The 22,912-nt window shown below is 37.0% G+C and overlaps 1 protein-coding gene across 4 annotated transcripts in view; it reads left to right on the top strand.

Moving 5' to 3' along the window:
* znf385b (zinc finger protein 385B) overlaps positions 1-22,912 on the top strand; it is a 213,640-nt gene that overhangs the window by 185,570 nt on the left and 5,158 nt on the right. For 3 of the 4 annotated variants that reach the window (XM_051709120.1, XM_051709122.1, XM_051709123.1), the window contains 3 exons: positions 10,737-10,920; positions 17,225-17,536; positions 20,706-20,890. In XM_051709120.1, the coding sequence (XP_051565080.1) occupies positions 10,737-10,920; positions 17,225-17,536; positions 20,706-20,890 (681 nt within the window). The remainder of the gene's footprint in view (positions 1-10,736; positions 10,921-17,224; positions 17,537-20,705; positions 20,891-22,912) is intronic. The other variant, XM_051709124.1, reaches the window with a different exon arrangement.

The following is a 22,912-nucleotide window of genomic DNA, read 5'->3' as shown; positions in this document are numbered from 1 at the left end:
GCGTAGATGCTGTTCTATTTAAAGCAGCTTTATAGAATATGACAAGTGTTTCTGGTTCCGGCTGACCTGACTAATGCAGAATAACTACCTGTTGAGGGATAAATTGGGTGTATGCCTGGCTGAAGAGATGAGTCTTTAGTCTAAACTTAAACTGAGAGAGTGTGTCTGAGTCCCAAACAATGCTAGGAAGGCTATTCCATAGTCTAGGCACCAAATAGGAAAAGAATCTACCTCCTCTTCTGGATTTTGATATTCTAGGTACTATCAACAGGCCAGAATTTTGCGATCGTAGTGAATGTGATGGATTATAGAGTTATAGGAGGTTGCTTAAGTACTGAGGAGCTAGACCATTCAAAGCTTTGTAATGTTTATTGCTAAAAAACAGGACAATCACACAAATCAGGGTTTTAAGCTGTAGACATGTCATGCCTTTTAGGTTGCAGCATGGTTGAAAAAATTGCAAACCTCATAATATGAATGTATATAAAACAATGAAAATAATAATTCCTGACATTTTTATAATGCTTTTCTGGATACATCCACTCAAAGCGCTTTACTATATGTAGTAGTAGGGGAACCTCCTCAGCCACCACAAAACAGGTCATATAATATTTAGTTTGATCTCTTAAGTTTGATAATCAACATTTTCTGAAGGTAAAGCACCTCCTTTTATTTTAAAAAATAACTTATGTTTTAAAGAAATGTTATGGGTTCAATACAAGTTGAGCTCAGTTAACAGCGTTTGTGGAATAACGTTAATTTTCACAAAACAGAATAAAAAATGTTGACTCGTCCCTCATTTATTAAAAAAAATAAAAAAAAAAATAAGCAAAAATCGCTGTAACATTGTCAAATATAATGGAAGTGAATGGGACCAGTGAAAAAAAACAGTACACACTGTTTGAAAAGTACATAAACATTATATGTGTTAACTTGGTTTTAGTGTGATAAAATCACTTACTAACCTTATCTGAAATCCTGAATATAACTTTTCACAGATATGGTTAGTAACTGATTTTATCATACTAAAATCATGTTAACATGTATAAGTTTTACATCTTGTAGCTATAGTTTTCAAACAGTGTGTATTTTAGCATTATGAGCTGGCCCCATTCATTTCCATTGTAAATCGTTAAAAAAAAAAAAAGAGAGAGAGAGAGCAATGAGTTGAAATAATTTTTTGTGGTAATCAAATTAAAAGTATGCCACAAATGCTGTCGATTGAGCTTAAATTGTGTTGAACCCAGAACATTCCTTTAAGAGTTTCAGGCCCTATTTTGTACCCTATTCATGAATAGTGTCTTGTACTAAAAACATTTTCCCCAATGGCTTTGTCTTTTGTCAGTTCTGTTCTCTTTGAACACTTACATTTTATTGTGCAATGTCTTTTTTTTTTCTTTCTATCTTCTCTCTATATAAGGTGTTTGTTTTGAAGGTAAAACTGCTATGGTGCGTTCTTTGAAGTCTACAATAAAGAAATTAGAATAATGGCTGGTACGCTCTTGGGTTTCCCTTATGTCCTGTAAATGAGCTGTTTTATCTCCATTTGCATGCAGCGTAAAAGAGAAGCCCAGCCATTTAATTTGAAGAGATCTGATCTGAAGGTGTGAATGTTACATTTATATAGCGTTGACACTGATGCTACACTCAAAGACTTTTACACAGTGAACAGGGGACTCTGCTCAACCACCACCAGAGTGCAGCATCCTGGATGATGCGAAGGCACCCATAGTGCACCAGTACACTCACCAGCTATTGGTGGAGAGGAGAGAGTAGAGTTATAGAGCCAATTAATGGATGGGGATTATTAGGAGGCCATGATTGAGGGATGACACTGGGGTTACACCCCTACTCTTTACAAAAAGTGCCCTGGGATTTTTAATGACCACAGAGAGTCAGGACCTTGTTTTAACGTCTCATCCAAAGGACAGTGCCTTCTTACAGTATAGTGTCCCCACTACAGCATTAGGACCCACACAGACCACAGGGTGGTGAGGCCCCTTGCTGGCCTCACCACCTCTTCCAGCAGCAACCTTAGTTTTCCCCAGGAGGTCTCCCATCCAGGCACTGGTCAGGCTCAACCCTGCTTAGCTTCAGAGGGCAACCAGTCTTGAGCTACAGGGTGATATGGCTGCTGGCTGGGCTGTGTTGTGTTGTGACGTGATGTGACATTAGGTGACGTGGTGGCTTCCCTCCAGAGCTAACAAGAGATGTATAGCCCTTAGAACAAGCCAAAATGGCAGATAACCAGCACACCTCATTAAAGCTTTATGGACGTTTATACACATGCTGTGTCATGAAGACACAGGGGTAACAGCCAGGAGAAGTTTGAAACTCTCTCTCTCGCTGTTGTTCACGCGACTCATATAAGTGGCTCTGACCGTACAGAGAAATGGCAGTTTCAGAGTGTGTGTTTATTTATACATCCCGCTTCCATATTATTTGAACTTTAATAAAGGATGCATTAAAGATATAACACCAAGGTGTTTCCTTTTTAGACGCTCTGACAGGCAAGTTTTGCTCAAGCGGAACGGCAGGTATGGCTCCGCTTTATTCCACGTCAAGACGACACTGCTTCTATATTTTCTTATTTTGTATTTTTCTGTTATAATTCCCTCATACTTAGCAATCTACATCACCTTAATCTGTTTGGAAAGTTTAGAGTGCATCTGGACTGTGAGCTGTGTTTTCTTCCTCTCCTCAATCAAGCATGAGCTGAAGTGCTGCTCTCCCGCGTCATCATTAGCATTTCAAATGATCTCATGTTGTGTTAAATGAGATCAAACAACTATTCGACTAATCGTTTCAGTCCTAATAATGAGCTGTGGAAATTTGTGTGAAACTTTAAGCTAACATGTGTCATTTTTTCAAAATGTTATTGTAACAATTATTTCCGAGCTTAATGTGCAGAGTCAATTATATGTACGATTTCAGTGTAACAGTGTAACACTGTGGTCCTGTTGTTTAACCATGAGCGTGAGTGTGGGTTGGGACTATCTGTTTATACAACCAATGGAAGATGGGGAGTTTCCTAGAATCTGTTTGATTATTTTTCCAATTCAATTTGGTGCCGCTAGTGATGCAGAAATTAGACACTTTAGCCTTAAATGTACAAAAATCGAGAATTAGTTCCATAAAAAAGAAAAATTGAACCAAATGATTTTCATGACATTCAGTTCCATTGAAGGTTCTTGAACATGTTCATTCTTACGTCAATGTGGACGGAACTGAATCTGTAGCATGATGGCAAAATAAATTATGCTGTAGCTGATTATGCTGTCTGTATTGAATGTGATGAGAGTTGTCTAAGTCATAAATGAATGTCTCTTATGAACCGTTATTTTATTTGTTTTTATGAATCGGTCAAAAAGAATCACAATTCAGTCTCTAACTTATTTGACAGTTATTGTTGTATACGCACTTAAAGCTCGTGAAACTTAAATTAGTTTACCATGGGGCTGTTGAATGCTTGATTCTGATTGGTTGACAGATGTTTTGAGGTGTGCAATTATTTTTCAGTAAACGCACGGCTATGAAGTAGTTCCAGGTCATGACTGCATAATAGTTCCATATCACTTCACTAAATTATTTCCATTATTTCAAAGAGCCGTACAGGCTACCCCAGGAAAATAACCAAATAAAGCATAGACATTGGCTAAGTAAATCAGATAGGAATGACAAACAATTTCTATAATATAATCTGTGGCATACAAGAGTGTTTTAGGGAAGCAAAACTGAAAATGTCTTGAGATACAACCCTGAAAGATGTCTTGAGGTGTGGTAACCATGGTATAAGCAGAATAATTGACTCCAGCCCATTGAATTATTGAAAAATAATGCACACCTTGAGGTGATAATGCAGTAACGAATGCAGTAATGCAGTTTAATTTATTGTAATTCAACAGGCTGTAGTTATTAGAATAATTACGTAATTATTGACTTATTGTTCATATGACAACATGTAGATAAAGATAAACAAAACAGTTTTGTTGTAATAAATGGTTCTTTTATGAAAATGAGAATCATTAAATTAGGTTCCTATTGATTTTGTTTTGTATTTCTGTTTAGTGTATAGTTAGGACTAATTATAAAATAAAATCTAATTAAAAAATTGTTAATGGAATCATAAGGAACTGAAATCGTTAAGTTGCTCTCTACTCCACCCTAATAGAAGAGTCTAATCGTTTGTCTCTTTAGAAGTAGTTAGGTGAAGTGTATAATTTCTGCTCTACGTGTGTTACCAAACAGAATTAAAAAAATAACAACAGATTTCCTGAATACTCCACCCATCTTTCATTGGTTGGACAAAGAGACAATGGAACAACAATGGAACAAACTTTGCAATGTATTGTTAGTACCACAGAGCCATGATATTTTTGTGGGGAATCAACCTACAAATGGCTTACTCGAAGCTTCCTCTGCATATAAAAGAAAAATATTTTAACATCAAAAAAATTACACACCTTTAAGAGGATGGAAGCCCCGTGGGAGTTCAGATCAAGGCATCTTCTGCTAAAACATCAATCTGCACATCACACACACATTCTGATGTCTTGTGTTTGAGGAAGGGAAAATGTTCAAAAAGTGTTTTCACGTTCTACTGTGAACATCTAAAAACTAAGGAGTATGGAAATTGGCTAATAGGCTTAAGCTTTTAAAGGCGTGATTTTAACATAAATTTTAGGTAGTTATTATAATATTTTAAAGGGTGAAATAAGGGGTAAGGGAAATTAGAATAAATTATTGCTGAAAATAGTAACTATTGCTGACATTGTTCAGTGAGTGGTTTTGTTAGCAGAAGTTATTTGGCAGGGACCTGTGCCCCTCAGAAAAATAACAGCTGTTGACACGAACACATAGAACCTTATGTCGCATAATTGGCTGAATCATTTGAGATTGTCAGTGATTCAGCCCAGGGCAGGCCATGCAAAGCAATGCAAGACCATATCTGTTGCCTGCACAATCACCAACACACACACACACAGATATAAAGGTAAAGTGTGTAATTTCGGCCAAAAATCATCTTTTTCACTTGACAGTCCTTCAAAAGTAACCATGTTTTCATTCTGTCTCAAATATTTTGCAAGCAACATATAAATAGCACATTTTTCAATGTTTTGAAAGAGCCACAATGTTTACACTGTACAGGAAGTCAACATACAAATTGCTTCCTTAAAGTTGTCCCTGCACATTAAACACTGTTGCATCCCAAACTGCACACTTCTGCACAATTCTACTTCATTTTGTAGTGTACTAATGTTTTGAGTACCCGGATGATGCACTTCTTCAACCGTCAAAACTGAGTATGGAGTTTTGGACACTTCATGCACTCGCGGCTTGCGTAGTGGAAGGGGCAGAGTACCTGGCTGCATTGCTGATCTGACAAAAAATTGTAGATTATGGAGAATGTAGCAACTAGAGAAACATCAGTAGAGACAGCACCATACAAATGTAAGTTAAATGCTTTACCATCAACCCATGCTGTGTGAATAAGTATGTAGTTTGAGATACGAGTGTTGAACTGAGGTTGGCTAACACGCTAAAGCAACACATCACATGCATTTGAAATGTTACTTCCATCAGCTGTTAAAGAGCGAATGCTTCTGTGGAATAAAAAATAAAAAAACTTAAGTGTTCCATTTGGGATGATACTACACTGTGAAAATGTACATGGCTGAGTGCATAGTGTATAGAGCATCATTTGGGACACAGCTTAGGATTTCCTGTATTTAAAAATTGCAGAAATTACACACATCATCTTTAAACATCCACAGCTTTCACAATAGTTATTTTTGTGCATGTGTGAGAGACTGAGATAAGAGGTATCAAAGAGGGACCAGATAATAACAATTAAAAAAGAAAACATTTAAAAGAAATATATTTCTGTCAGTGAGACCCCATCTGAGGCTAGTCTGTTTATTGCATCCGCTAGGCCCGTGAAAACTGCTGAAGAATGTATGCATGATAAAATAGACTCCCTAAAAGATGAACTGTCATATAACAAGCTATAGCATTGTGTAGGTAAGTATGTTTTTGACAGGTCTCTTATACAGTACATGAGCACTGAAGAGGATACACATAGAGCTGTAGGGTAATGCACTAATATTGCTGGCAGCACATAATTGCAAATATCAGCAGAAAGGCTTACTGGCACTTATTGCCTATATAAGCCTTTTTACTGTTTGCTCGTACATGTCCTACTCTTGTTGCAAAGACAGTTTGCAAAATAGATATTAATAAAGCTTGTACATGTCTTACTATTTATCGAAGATTGTCAGATACACTCATTGGGCCTCATTCACAAAACACAAGCAGAACAAGTTTTTGTGGAACTCGTTTGTAGAACCATTCTAAGGTAAATTGCTGCATTCCAACAATTCGTAAAACACGAGCACAACAAATTAGTGTGTAAATGCTTTTAAAACCATTCTTACATAAATTGATTCACTTTAATAAGTCATGAAACATGAACAAAATGACTGTGTTAATCGTTCGTAAAGCCATTCTTGCGTAAATTGTTGTTTTGAAACAATTCATGAAGCATGGACAGTGTATTTCTGTGTAAATTGTTCCAAATAAACATCCTTTTATAATTGTATTGTGAAAATTCATTAAACACGAGTACAACAAATTTCTGTGTAAATAGTTTGCAAAACCATTCTTAATTAAATTGACTCACTGTGACAGTTGGAACATGAGCAGAACAACTTTGTGTTAATCATTAGTAAAACCATACATGCGTAAATTTTTGCATTGCGACAATTAATGAAACGTGAGCGGAGCAAATTTCTGGGTAAATCGTTCCAAAAAACATCCTTACACAATTGTTGTATTGGCGACAATTCAAGAAAAATGAGTATAACGAATTAATGTGTATTATTTATTTATTTATTTTGGATTTTTCCCCTTTTTCACCCAATTTGGAATGCCCAATTCCCAGTGCGTTTTTTTTTTTTTTTTTTTTTTTTAAGTCCTCGTGGTCACATAGTGATTCACCTCAATCTGGGTGGCAGAGGATGAATCCCAGTTGCCTCTGCATCTGAGACCATCAACCCGCTCATCTTATGTGGCTTGTTGAACGCGTTGCCACGGAGACATAGCGTGTGTGGAGGCTTCACGCCATCCACCGTGGCATCTGCGCTCAACTCACCACGCGCCCCACCGAGAACAAACCACATTATAGTGACCACGAGGAGGTTACCCCATGTGACTCTACCCTCCCTAGCAACCGGGCCAATTTGGTTGCTTAGGAGACCTGGCTGGAGTCACTCAGCACACCCTGAAATTCGAACTAGCGAACTCCAGGGGTGGTAGCCAGCGTCTTTACCACTGAGCTACCCAGGCCTCCATTAATGTGTATTATTAATTACAATTATTTGTAATGCCATTTTTACATAAAGTTTTGCATTCTGACAATTCATGAAACACGAGCACAGCAAATTACTAATGTATAAATCGTAAAACCTTTCTTGTGTAAATTGTTGAGTTGTGATAATTCATAAAACACAAGCACAACAATTTCTGTGTAAATGCATAAAACCGTTCTTATGCAAATTAACTCGTGACAATTCATGAAACATAAACAAAAACTTTATGTAAATTGTTTGAATAACCATTCGTATGTCATTATTGCATTGCAACAATTCATGAAACATAAGCAGAGCGAATTTCTGTGTAAATCATTCCAAAAAACATCTTTACGTAATTGTTGTATTGCAACAATTCATGAAACACAAGTTCAACAAATGAATGTCTAAGTCTAAGAACATCATTCTCACAATCATTTTTGTGTTCTGACAATTCATGAAACACACTGCAATGTGCCAATTTGTGAAACACGAATAGAATGAGTTTCTTTGTAAATGGTTCGTAAAACCATTATTGCATAATGCGCCAATTCATGATACATGAGCAGAACTAGTTTCTGTGTAAATCTTTCATAAATTGTTCTTTGTGACAATTGTGACAATTTTACGAAACGAGAAAAACAGATTTCTATGTAAATAGTTCATAAAACCATTCTTATGTAAATTGCTGCATTGCACTATTGATGAAATAAGAGCAGGACAAATTTCTGTGTAAATTGTTTGTAAAACTAATCTTAGTTTTCTTGCAGTGAGACAGTTTACATAAGACTGATTTTATGAATTAAATTTTACATTTGTTCTGCTCATGTTTTATGATGATTTCCCAGTGATTGCTAGAATTGTGCTAACAAAATCCTTGATATTTGAAACATACACACACACTTAACTAGGGAGAAAGTCATTTTATAAATGTCAAGTGCACTTAATCCAGGTCGCAGGAGATGCAAACATTTGCACAGCACAGTAAAGAAAAAGCGCCCTGGGTTGTCACCTCACCCTCTCTTGTCACTGTCTGCAGCAGCATTCTGGGTGTCAGTCTGACTCTCATGCCTGTCACTTGAACAAGCAGTCTGTTCCGTTGGTGCGATCAGTAGCGGTTTTAACCCTCACGTAAACCACATAATTACGTGGGGCCCCGGACATCGGGGGGCCACTGGCCCAGTATGAAAGCTCCGCAAAATCCTCTCGAGTGACATCTGGGTACACGTGCGAATACGCTGTTGTCAGCGCTCTCAGAATGGTTCACATTAGAGGTCCGGCGGGTTCAGTTTTTCCAAGTAGGACTTTGGGTTCGGGTTTGTAATTTATGAAAAAATATATAGGCCTTCCGAAATTGTTTTGCCCACACACTCTCACTCAGAAATAAGTGCAAACAGAAGAGTTAGGGGCCGTTCACACGAATGTGTTTTTGCATGCGTCTGCACTGTTTTTTTTATTATTTTCCTATGTAAACGCGCTGGACGAATGTCCATGACTGCTGCACTGCGTCTCGCTGTTTCTTCAGTGTCTCATGCAGGACCAGCACATTTTTAGACACTGTGTCATGTTAATAAGAACTTCAGCTTTCAAAAACGCATGTCGAGACACCTGCACTCTTTCATTCGTTGCGCTGCGTCTAGATTGTATTTTTAGCGTATGAGTCACAAAGATTTAACGTTTTGAACAAGTTCATGTTGCAAAGAGGGGACTGTTGCAATGTTTAACAGTATTCAACATTCAACTGTTTCAGCAAAGTTTCAGCACTTGATAAACACCAGTGTTTTTTTCCCCTTCTGCTCTAGTGTGCTGAGGGGCCGCCGTGCCTTGTATGTTTACTGTTACAATACTGTTACTAATGTTGCCTACGATGCTTGCAAAAAACCAAACAAACAGCCTTTTGCAACTAGGTGAACAATGCACTGCAGTGTTAGAATATAAGCTCCAGGTGAAAGTAAATAAAGAAGGAATATATTACTATTGTATACAACAAATCCTCAAAGTAATAATAGTAATACTGTATCATACTATAATGACAAACTGGACAGAAATAAATAATTGATGGCTTATAATATTTTTTATTTCATTAAACATTTGAATGTACTTGGCTACAATGGCTGATAAGATGAATTTAAAATTAAGATTTTAAATCAATTTAATGTAATTTTTTAAGCAAAATGTTTTTGAAATGGGGCCCCAGGTTAGTCGGTTGCTTGGGGCCTCAGAAATCGTAAACCCGCCCCTGGGTGGGATGGACGTTATGCACTTTGTTTTTTGTTTTTTTTCCCTCTCTCTTTCTTTCTTACTATATTTCATATTTTTCCAGCTCTGTCTCAAATGGATCAGTTCATGTTCACAAGATTGTCAAATCTGTGAACAGCTGCTATTTTCTGTTGCCACAGAACTTGTCACTGCACCTTTACAACATGGTGTTGGCACTTGGCAGCATGCTTTGCTATGGATATTCGTCTGCCTGTTTGTTTGTATGTTTGTTTTGATCAAATGTATATATGTATTAACTAGTAAAGTTAATATGTTTCTTTCAATAGAGGCACATCCAATACTCTTCTGAAATGATTTGTTGCATTTATAAAAACTTCACCTTGTCCTGCTGATCAACATCTTCCAAATATGTGTTTGAAGGACCATTCAAATCTACACAGTAGAAATGTAATGTTATTGCTTATATATCAATGAACTCCTGTAATTGTTGTTCAGACACTTAGACAACTCAAAACTTTAGGCTACATTTAACTTCCTCTTTATATTGTCTGAAAGGAAAACATCCTTAAACTGTGTAGTCTGGGTTTTCCCAGAATTGGCAGAAATCCCTTAAACCTGCAGTTAGTGAATTTGATAGAGTATCAGCATTTGGAGAGAAAATCCGTCTGTAGATCTTTTGGGACTTTGTCGCTTTGATGACATAAAAATGAGAAACTGCGCTGCTAATTCATACCATTCAGATATTCAAAGGGATCCTAATCCTTCTTAAGCTCCCGTCTCTCTCTCTCTCTCTCTCTCTCTCTCTCTCTAACTCTTTTACTCAATGAGTGTGAAGCAGCAATTTTACCTTTAAATCTTCGCTTGTAAGTTCAGATATGAGCAAGCTCTCCATTAATGGCCCTCACTGAGTGGCCATTTAACTTTCTCTATTAAGAAACAATTCACTCTAAACACAAGGTGCCCAGCTCTATTTCTTGTGTTATAGAAAATTCTCCTCCTCCGATCCCAGCATTGCAAATCAACATTGCTTGAGCCACCCCATTTTCATTGTTACCTTGATTGCAACAGTGCCTGCTATTGAAAGCTTGTTTGAGTTTTGTGTGATTGCTGTCCATGATGGTAGACCTAGAAATGAGCCTGATTGGATGGTTCATTTGTTCTCCTTTGTAGAGCCAAGCCGAGGCGCACTACAAAGGCAGTAAACATGCCAAGAAGCTCAAAGCACAGGACTCTACGAAAAATAAGCAGAAAAGTGCTGCCACCCAGGACAGCAGCTCAAAGACAGTCACCAACATCACCACAACTTCCACCATCTCCTGCACTGCAGTCACTGCCAGCAGCTCTGAGCAACCAGGTTAATAGCTTATTTTGTTCTTGCTCCACATCTTCTTCTCTTCTCCTCTCCATCCTCTTCCTAACATTGTTTGAGTGATTATACATGTCTGTATGTGTGTTTGCTTCCATGCTTCTTATCCTGATGCACTAACCCCACCACTGTTTATACTCCATTGATGTGTTTGTATACACGCTGCAAAAAAACATTTTGTTAGTACTTTGCCTTGTTTTGCAGTTAAAATAACCAAACATCCTTTAAACAAGATAAATTCACTTAAAAAACATAAAATTGCATAAGATATTAAGATCTGTTTAAGCATAAATCTTAAATCTGACCAAATGTACTGAGTTTATTGCTCAAAAAAAGGTGGTTGCAAATGGGGTAAAAAAAAAAAAAAAAACTTGGTTCCAGATATATTAATAATCATAATATCATAATATCTTTATATCAATTTTGCTTCTCAAATAAATGTATCTTGCTTTAAGGATGTTCAGATATTTTGACCGGGAAACAAGACAATGTTTATATGTAGTGCATACCTCTTTGTGTAGAATGTCTTGTATAAAGCCAAGCGCACACTACAAGACTGTACAAGACGCTTGTCGCCTTTTCGTATTTTAGAGTGTCATGAAACCCCCTGTTTCAACACAGTTCAGTTCTCACCACAGTTTAAAAAAAATGTGAGTTAAGTGAGCGTGGTAAGCAGCAGAGTGAGGGGGAAGAGGGGAGAGAACACATCAACTGTTTTTCTCATCCAGTTTTATTTCACTTTAAAGAGTTGACAGTATCCAATTTTCCCACAAATGCACACTGTAAATCACAACTACATGCAACAGAATGTACAAATATATTATACACTGTTTTGTAAGCTCATAATGCAATTCATAAATAAAAGGAACATAAAATACATACCATTACTTAGAAGAGGCGATTATCTTTAAATGAGCCCACACACAATGTAATCGGATGCTTAGACATTAGATAATCTATACGAAGCACATAATGTGCTATCTAGCTAAAAACACGTTAGCTTTCCTGGATCAGGTGACTTTATCAGAAATTATGTAGTACATTGTCAAGCGTCATGGATCGCGCAACCTAATGTATTAGGATTCAGATCGCTGCAACCAGAGGTGGAAGTCATCCAAATATGGGCAGAGAGGATTGTTCACTCTGATTACATTTGGCCACTAGGAGATGGCGCCAAGTACATGACAGACTCAGTGACACAGAAAGAAACTGAATGAGATCTCGTTACTTATGCCTGCATACTTTGGAGAGAGAGCATACCTTTAGTCATCATTGTGTTTGCATGTGTAATTAGTTCTTACGTACAATTATTGTGTTTTATTTGTTTGGAGAGGCTTTTGGACACTAGGATAAATTATTTTTGTAATACTATAACTTTTGATTGCTTTGTCGTATCAACACAAAATTTTACAGTTTCAATTGATTTTTTTTTTTACAGTTACAGTTGACATGATTGAGAACAAGACAAAAGCAGTTTTTCTGGGCTACCTTATTTACACCCTGAGATATATTATTTCAAACCAGAAAAATACGAAAAAAAGGTACTTTTTTTGTGTGATTTTTCAGCAGGTTAGGCTGAGAGTCTCAGAATTTATCTTAATCTAAAATAAAAATTTTAAATACAATTTTTTGTAACGTTTTCTTTAAAATGATACCAAACCCTCCTTGATATTTTTTTTTTTTTTTTTGTCTGGAGTTAAAGCCTTTAATTTTGGGTATACCACTGAAACAGGAAATCTATAAAAACACCCTCAGATCTTAAAGGGTTATCAGTTCATGATGAACATGCCAGCTATGTGGCAGAAAACATTCAACTTTCTTTGTGTGCTTTTGGACCATGCAATGTCATATTTGCGACCATCGCCTGGCTGAAAAAGCACCTGTCTCATGAATTGAGAGAAACCAATGACGTGGATGTGCTCCAATGTTGTGTAAATCTACAACATATATGACATATTCTCAATGTTGATTTCAAACCAGGAAGAAGAAAATGTCCCAAAAATCCCTAAATTAACCACTTTCCTCTTGAAAATAAAATGAATGCTTCCTGTAATTGCATATATCACCTAAAACACATACAAATCTACAACACCTAGAGTTGGAGAAAATGATCTTGATATGTATTTATTTTCCTAATTGAACTCATTTTAAAATGACGCCACACATAGTATAAACACAGGCTTTGTTAGCCTAGGGTGCTTTAGTTCTTTCAGGAAAAAAAGTTTGGCTTCTTCCACTGTTTAATTTAGGCTTTAGTGTGCGCGCTTGGCCAAAGTTTATGGTGACCAAGGGCATCTGTCTTGCTTAAAATGTGTTTTTGATGTTTGGAAACAACTTGTCGTGTCTGAGAAAGCACATATGCTGAGGTAAGGACCTTCCCCCATGAGAGCATGCGGCGATGGTGATCGGCCATATGCTTTATCATGCCAGCTACAGATCACTTTTCGCACAGCTCAGTTTGCTTGATCCATCATTTCATGCATATTGAGTTTCCTGCGCATTATCTTTTTTTCTTTTTTTGTGTGCGTTTAAATGTTTAATTAAGGAAAATGCATTCGGAATTAGAACTCACAGTCGATCTTAGAGAAAATGCATGCTGGGATGGAGATATTTTTTGTCCCAGCCTTTGATTTGACTGAATTAGATTTGTGTTACATTTCAAAAGAACATAATCATCTGATCTTTGTGCCATGCTGTGACCCACTCAATTTCAGGCACTTGTGTCTGATTAAGAATCAGGGGCTGGGATGTATTAAGACATTCCCTACAGGGTGCAAATCTGAGCCAGTGCATGCTTTCCAAATTTTCTCTTTCTCTATTTACAGACTCGGGTGCACCTCATTTATTAGGCAGTGATGTTCCTCATTGGTATGCAGTGCCTTTGCACAAATCAGGCCAAATGAATGTCAGCCTGATTCACAGATGGCTTATGGGTCCTCGCTGTCATGCCGTTGCATTAGTGCAGAGTTGAGCATGGACTCCGACTCAGGGGGGGGCTGCTGCCGTCTCCCACGAACCCTGGCAACAGAATGAAGTCAGATTTTGTTTACATGGGAAAACTTCAAGGACTAAATCATTAAAATTGCCAGCTACAGTGCTTTACGTAAGAGCCTGTTTTATGTAATGTTTTGAAAAGGAGTGTTTTGGATTATTCTGGGATTTGTGCGCATAGTAATTGCTCTCAGTTTTTGTAAGATGCAAGACTCATTCAGTAACTGAGACTCTGAAAGGATGTAGCAAGGTCGTTTCAATATTGTGGTTATTGCTTGATCTGAATCCAAATAACAAGTGGCAGTTGTTATTACCATGGCTTTGTGCCAAAATTTAGAGAGCTGCCTACATACGCAGCATTTTAAATCATCCCAGGCATTCTTCCGATATGAATATTGTTTCAAAAGGTAGGGTTTGTTTGGCCAAATTTGCTTAAAAAAAAAAAAAGTAGAAGGCAAGATTAATCAAAACAATCCATCCAAAATAGTGGATGAAGTGAGAGTGATGTTGGTTGTAAATATATAATACAGATAAAAAATTGTTCAGGTGGTACAATTTGGGCATTTGGCAAAATACAGTATATCATGGCGACGGTATAAATGTCAACCGGATGAGATTTTTCTATTGCGTATATATCGAGGTATGTATTTTGGAATTCTCCAGCAATGTTTTAAAAATCAATAAATAACGAAAAATACCCAGTTATTGTAACTTTAGGTTGTAATCACTTTACATTCTGGAAAAAAAGAGGAAGAGCTTGTTAATAAAACACTGTGTACCCCCGTTTCCCAGTAGCTACTGTTGCTGACGCTGTAGAGCTTTTCTACTAGCATCTGTACGTTCGCAAACACGGATAAAGAAGCGATCGCACTAATTAAATCACCTCAGGAATGATTAAAAAACACTTTTATATCTATTATACAGTATAGTCACCATAATGGTTTCTAGTATCTTATATGCTCAACTTAAAAGAGAGAAGCTGCATTTTTTGCTTTGAAAAACGATGCACAAGAAATGAAACGGATAAAATGCTATTTTCAATAGTTAGTTATTCATTGATAAAGTTTTTCATTGCATTAGACATGCAGGTCTACCATTAAGCTACTTCAGACATCATTTTAAATAAAAAAAAAAAAAAAAGAACTATTATTATTTTTTCAGAAGTATTTTAATCACTCTCCATCAAAATCTGTAGGCTATATTATGGTCATATATTTTGCTATCGACAAAAGCTGTCATATATACATTTTTGCTTATATCTCCCAGACCTATCACTTTATGTAACATATAAACCATTTTTTGTTGATTGAAAAAAATAAATACTAAATTGCAATATATACCATTACTAACATTTTTCATACTATGATATTGAATTGGTCATATTGCCCACTCCTATTTTACCTATTTTTGTGTATGCTACATATTTTTATGGTCATTAGAGTATCAGACTCTATTGAAATAAACTTTGAGCTGTGAACTGTGAACTCTATTTTATGACACACAATGTTAGTAGGCGTCCAAATCAATCACTTATGATGTTCCGTTTCAGTTAGTATGCTGCCTTAGAAGGCAGTAGACAGCTTTGCAGCTCATTAGGTTTTGGAAGAAAGTCTATGATTTCTGTTAGTTTTGAAAAGCTTTGCCAAATAGTTGTACTTTCCAATTTATCTCAGATTTCTGTTTTCTTATTATTTGGCTACACTAGGTGCCCTATGACTCACAGCAAAATTTGTGTGAACAGAAACAAAGATAATACTGAAATTCAAACATGTGTCTTCACATCTACCAACCGCACTTCTTTGGAGTATTTTGAAAAAAATAAACTAAAACTTAGAGAAAAACACATGCAAATGAGCAGCAGTTCCAGCCTAGAGGTTCAGGTTAGTGTCAGCGAGTGTAATGTCACTGTATGGGGGAACATTAGTCTGTTCTGGCTTCTGTGAGTCCTGAGGGAAAAACTCATGAGCAGAGAGTGACATTCATATAAACCAGCGGAGCAGCCCCCTAGAGGCCTGCTAGAGAGTGGGTGGAGAGGACAGGCCTTAGAATCAAGTGCTTGTAGGGCCGCTTACGGAAAGTAACACTATGAAGAGGGCATACGGGTGGTGGGCGATCCAGGGGTCGTGTCTTTTCAGATCAGAGCATGCAGGTTGCAGACAGTGAATAGGCATAGTGACCCTTCCTAGGGTTATTATATTCTTGGTTAATGTTAATTTATAAAAATTGTGCATTGTTAGTTCATGTTAATTCATAATGCATTAACAAATGTTAACATATACAACTTTTATTTTAAAAATGTATTAGTATACAGGTATGTTTAAATTAACATTAGCCAAGATTAATAAATGCTGTAAAATTGTTGTTCATTGTTAGCTGATGTTGACTAATGTTAACGAATACAACCTTTTTGTACTGTGTTACCGTTTTTTGTTAGTTTTCACTAAGTGACTGTCAGTTTTAGTTAGGTTTTTGTTTGGTGTTTTCCAATTTCATTTTAGCTTTTGTTTTGAAGTATATTTAGCTTTATTTTAGTTTTAGGATTTTAGGGCTGTCAAAGTACATGTTTGAACTGATAATTTAAATATGTTTAACAGCATAAAAGTTTCATGGCCATCAATTTTTATCGCTATCTAGTGGCATTTTATGTTTAACAAAAGGTACGTTTGTCAAAAATGTAGTACAATTTTTGATATGTTTTGTTTTTTTTATTTAGTTAGTTCATAAAAAAAAAAGTATGTTAGATTTTCCAGTTTAGTTTAATGACATTTTTATGAAAATATTTTCGTTTAGTTAACATTTTGGTTTTCGTTACCAATAATAACACTGCACCCAAGGCATGTAACACTATAGATGCATCTGAATTTTCGTACTGACAGAGTGTGTACTGAATCTGAATCGCTTACTGTTTTATGAATACTGAGGATTCGGACATACTACTGAACTGACTTACTGCTTCTGTCATACTATATAGTAGGGAAGTATGCATATTCGGACGCGGTCATGACAAGGGCGTAAGGCTGGTGAACAGTTGAAGGGTTGCTTCCTATCACATCAGAGCATGAAGGACCCAGGCAGTCATTATGCCATTAGAAGGCAGGGTGAACCTACCCAGTGCAGTTGCAACATATCGGACAAAGAAACTAGAGTGCATGCCTGGTGGAGAGGGCCTTACATCAAACCCTAACACACAAAACAATACAAAACAGACAGAAAGGAATTGAAAAATGTGTCAGCGCACAATACAATATGCTGAGCCCTTCATCGCTAACTGTCAGATTTGCTCTTTCCTCCATGTTCCCAGAGAAAAATGTAGAGCCATTGGTGGCACACAAAGTCCCTGCATTCCCGCAAGCCTTTGTGCCAGCTCCCGCAGCGCCAGTCATGGCATTAGTGCCCAGCCCTTGCAAGACTGCACCCACGCATGCCAGCCCACTCACTGAGCCAGCAGGGCACGCAGCGGCCCTGAAAAACACCTCCAAACCAGCGTCAGTACCAACAGTCCCGTCAGAGCCCAGCATGGAGTCTGAAGAAGAGAAAGCAAAGAAGCTCCTGTACTGCTCGCTGTGCAAAGTGGCTGTCAACTCTCTCTCACAATTGGAGGCACACAACACAGGTGTGCCCAACATCTGCCTCTGCATCACATTAGCTTTCACACTGTTTTACGTTCTTCATAGCTGTCTCGTGAGGTAACCTCCTAGGGATAGGATCAGTTTTTCCACACTTTTTAAACAGTTATTTTCCATGATTTTTCAACCACTCTTCTATGATTTTTCCAGTCATTTGGATTACTGGATAAGGATTTTTTTTTTTTTATATATATATAATTTTGAAGAGATCGCACTCTTAAAGAGTAATTTCTAACCAATGAAATTTTTTAGACCAAAGTATAACTATTAAAATTAACATTTGTTATAGAAATTTCCATGACTATTTAAGATTACATTTATTTTCATGTCTTTTCCAGGCCTGGAAATCCTTATTTTAAACTTACCTGATATTTCCAGTTTTATATTTCCATGACAGTAGGAACCCTGTAGGACCGTCATTCCCAACCATATATAAACAAAATGTATGACTTTAAATAAAAATGATAAAATTAGGGCTGCGTAAAAATATAGATTTTCAGATTAATCGTGATCTTTATTTAACAATCTTGATATCTATACTTAAAATCCCAAGATCGATCTTATAATATTTGAAGTTGAGTGCCAAGATGTAAAAGTTTTGAGAGATTGAGAGTGAAAGTTTGGTTTGGCATGTTCAAATATGAGATCCATGCAATCCGTTTGTCATTGATGTCTCTTAATCCCCTTTCTGTTCTTTACAGCAAGTTGTTGATCAAAAAAAAAAAAAAAAAAAAAAAAAAGTAAACATTTAATTCTAATAAAGAAGCTATGCTTCACTCTCGTTAATATTCGGTCAGCCTATAGTCTTTAAGAGACAGTACCCTTTTTAGCACTTTCTACATATCAGTGTAAGTACTATTAAATGGTACAAATTATGCATGTAAACAATAAACATGTAGGCCTAACATTAATATATATATACCAAAATGATGAAAAACTAATGATGAAATTGTTTGTACCAAGTTAAAAGGTCCCCTGTATAATTAACAGTCTGTAGTCTAAAGTCTGTTCTAATTGCGAGTTTGACTTATGGCCTGGTTTTGTTTTTGTTGTTGTTTTTGATGAATAAATATAACTGGCAACTTCCTCTTTCATTTTGTACATTGGGATAGTACAACATAATGATAACGTTAAATGATATTTAGCCTTAATTACCCATCTTTGGTTTTGTGTCAGTGAAGGGGTCCTTGAGCCTTGCTGGTAGTGCTGAGGGGGTATTTATGGCAAAAAAAGGTTGGGAAACACTGCTGTAGGATAGCATAGGATAGGATAGAATAGGACAGGACAGGACTTAATACCATAGGGACAGTTGAGAAGTTGCCACATTAAACATAAACCACAGATTAGGAAATAACCATATAATACAATATGAAATAAAATATACTCTTAATACAGTTGTGCTCAAAAGTTTGCATACCCTGGAAGAAATTGTGAAATTTTGGCATTGATTTTGAAAATATGACTGAGAAAGATTTCATCCACAACTGCCAGAAGAATTGTTCAGGATACAAAGAAAATTTTGTTTGGAGAGGGGTCAACAAGTATTGTGCTCCTTGAAACAACCACACCGTCTTTTTTCCAGAGCAGCCTGTATTTCTCCTGAGGTTACCTGTGGGTTTTTCTTTGTATCCCGAACAATTCTTCTGGCAGTTGTGGCTGAAAACTTTCTTGGTCAACCTGACCTTGGCATGGTATCAAGAGATCCCCGAATTTTCCACTTCTTAATAAGTGATTGAACAGTACTGACTGGTATTTTCAAGGCTTTGGATATCTTTTTATATCCTTTTCCATCTTTATAAAGTTCCATTACCTTGTTACGCAGGTCTTTTGACAGTTCTTTTCTGCTCCCCAAGGCTCAGTATCTAGCCTGCTAAGTGCATCCACGTGAGAGCTAACAAACTCATTGACTATTTATACACAGACACTAATTGCAATTTAAAAAGCCACAGGTGTGGGAAATTAACCTTTAATTGCCATTTAAACCTGTGTGTATCACCTTGTGTGTCTGTAACAAGGCCAAACATTCAAGGGTATGTAAACTTTTGATCAGGGCCATTTGGGTGCTTTCTGTTATCATTATGATTTAAAAAGGAGCCAAACAACTATTTGATAATAAATGGCTTCATATGATCACTATCCTTAAATAAAAGACAGTTTTTTTGCATGATCAGTCATATTTTCAAAATCAATGCCAAAATTTCACAATTTCTGCCAGGGTATGCAAACTTTTGAGCACAACTGTATATAAAATATATATATTTTAGAAAAGTACTTGTATTGAAAAGATTGTAAAAATGTGAATGGGAATTTGTCCATTCTCATGTACTTGGGTAGTTGACACTTAACATGTCCATTAACTTTTTTATAAACGTGAAGATTTTTAGTCAAAATTTGTATGGATGTACAGTATAAAGGAAAGTATAAATTTTAGGTGATGTAACTGGTCATCATTTTTTTATTTATTTATTTTCAACATTTGTGATCACCTTTTACCTTCAAGACTTTATTGTAAATGGTCCTGTGGTTTGACAGATATTTCTCGATTAATATGAGGTCATAAAAACTGCATGCATCATTGTCATGAAATAATTTATTTTTAAATGGAATATAGCATGTCACACCACAGGACATGGCAACTTCCCAGAATTATTTTATGCCAACTACCTACTTACATGTAAAACATAAATCAAAACTTACATAGTGAAGTAAATTTCATAATGAATTTATTATGTATATGAAGATCTAGAAAATGTAAAATATCCTTCTTACACATATACTGTATGTTAAAGGTTACTCTTCAGCATGGTGCATTGTAATGCCATCTAACAAGTAATTCAAATGATTTGAAAACAAAGACACACTGTCCTATGCTAATTTACACTGTTTAGCCTACTTGTATATTCCTAAACCTTGGGCTAACAAAAATAAGGAGTCACCAAGTAAATTCATGCTCTCTGGTGATTTAATTTAAAAGTTGAGTGTTCGAAATTAGCTTTTGCTTGAATCAAGTTCTATTATTTCAGGCCCACACACCCACAGGGATGCTGTATCCAACCAAATCAATTCAGCCAAAGCCTTACAATTACATTGAATAAACACATTACATTTTTTTTTCCTGTTAAGCCAAAGAAAATTTTGCTTTGTTTGTTTCTTCAGGTTCAAAGCACAAAACTATGCTGGAAGCACGAAATGGAGCTGGCCCCATTAAGGCCTACCCCAGACCAGGGTCCAAACTCAAAGTGCAGGCCATACAACTTAACAAAGGCTCAGGCTTACAAAACAAGACGTTTCATTGTGAAATCTGTGATGTCCATGTCAACTCAGAAGTTCAACTTAAACAGGTATGCAGCCCTGCTATTAATTCATTTTCAGTTTAAGATGATGTATTCTTTGTATGGTTTACAGTAGTGATACTCAACGGGTGGATTGCGATGCAAAAATGGGCCACAGGTCTGTTCTGATAGAGTCATGGACAGAAGGGAGAAAACAGTGCTAAATGTAAATAATAAAAAATCATGCATCGATAGGGTAGCAACATAAATAGGCTTATCAACTTTCAAAAGGGAGAAAACGCTTCCCATATTTGATCATTTTTCATTTACATTCATATCCCAAAGATCACCATAGTCAAAAATAGGCAAAAATTTTGCTTCAATTTGTCATCTTCTCACTTTATGTGAAAAACATGATTTGTTCCTTATACAGTGCATCTGGAAAGTATTCACAGCGCTTCACTTTTTCCACATTTTGTTATGTTACAGCCTTATTCCAAGATGGATTAAATTCATTATTTTCCTCAAAATTCTACAAACAATACCCCATAATGACAACGTGAAAGAAGTTTGTTTGATATCTTTGCAAATTTATTAAAAAGAAAAAAACTAAAAGAAAAAAAAAAAAATCACATGTACTTAAGTATTCACAGCCTTCGCTCAATACTTTGTTGAAGCACCTTTGGCACCAATTACAGCCTTAAGTCTTTTTGAGTATGATGCTATAAGCTTGGCACACCTATTTTTGGGCAGTTTCTCCCATTCTTCTTTGCAGGACCTCTCAAGCTCCATCAGGTTGGATGGGGAGCGTCGGTGCACAGCCATTTTCAGATCTCTCAAGAGATGTTCAATCGGGTTCAAGTCTGGGCTCTGGCTGGGCCACTCAAGGACATTCACAGAGTTGTCCCGGAGCCACTCCTTTGTTATCTTGGCTGTGTGCTTAGGGTCATTGTCCTGTTGGAAGATGAACCTTCGCCCCAGTCTGAGATCCAGAGTGCTCTGGAGCAGGTTTTCATCAAGGATGTCTCTGTACATTGCTGCATTCATCTTTCCCTCAATCCTGACTAGTCTCCCAGTTCCTGCCACTGAAAAACATCCCCACAGCATGATGCTGCCACCACCATGCTTCACTGTAGGGATGGTATTGGCCAGGTGAGGAGCGGTGCCTGGTTTCCTCCAGACATGACACTTGCCATTCAGGCCAAACAGTTCAATCTTTGTTTCTCATGGTCTGAGAGTCCTTCAGGTGCCTTTTGGCAAACTCCAGGCGGGCTGTCATGTGCCTTTTACTGAGGAGTGGCTTCCGTCTGGCCACTCTACCATACAGGCCTGATTGGTGGAGTGCTGCAGAGATGGTTGTTCTTCTGGAAGGTTCTCCTCTCTCCACAGAGAAATGCTGGAGCTCTGTCAGAGTGACCATCGGGTTCTTGGTCACACCCCTGACTAAGGCCCTTCTCCCCCGATCGCTCAGTTTGGCCAGGCGGCCAGCTCTAGGAAGAGTCCTGGTGGTTCCAAACTTCTTCCATTTACGGATGATGGAGGCCACTGTGCTCATTGGGACCTTCAATGCTGCAGAAATTTTTCTGTACCCTTCCCCAGATCTGTGCCTCGATACAATCCTGTCTCGGAGGTCTACAGACAATTCCTTGGACTTCATGGCTTGGTTTGAGCTCTGACATGCACTGTTAACTGTGGGACCTTATATAGACAGGTGTGTGCCTTTCCAAATCATGTCCAATCAACTGAATTTACCACAGGTGGACTCCAATCAAGTTGTAGAAACATCTCAAGGATGATCAGTGGAAACAGGATGCACCTGAGCTCAATTATGAGTGTCATGGCAAAGGCTGTGAATACTTATGTACATGTGATTTTATTTTTTTTTTATTTTTTTTTCGCTTTTTATTTTTAATAAATTTGCAAAGATTTCAAACAAACTTCTTTCATGTTGTCATTATGGGGTATTGTTTGTAGAATTTTGAGGAAAATAATGAATTTAATCCATTTTAGAATAAGGCTGTAACATAACAAAATGTGGAAAAAGTGAAGAGCTGTGAATACTTTCCGGATGCTCTGTATAGTAGGCTAATT

The sequence above is a fragment of the Myxocyprinus asiaticus genome, chromosome 10, assembly GCF_019703515.2.
Source record: "Myxocyprinus asiaticus isolate MX2 ecotype Aquarium Trade chromosome 10, UBuf_Myxa_2, whole genome shotgun sequence".
Taxonomy (NCBI): domain Eukaryota; kingdom Metazoa; phylum Chordata; class Actinopteri; order Cypriniformes; family Catostomidae; genus Myxocyprinus; species Myxocyprinus asiaticus.
This window is presented reverse-complemented; position numbering and strand designations above follow the sequence as displayed.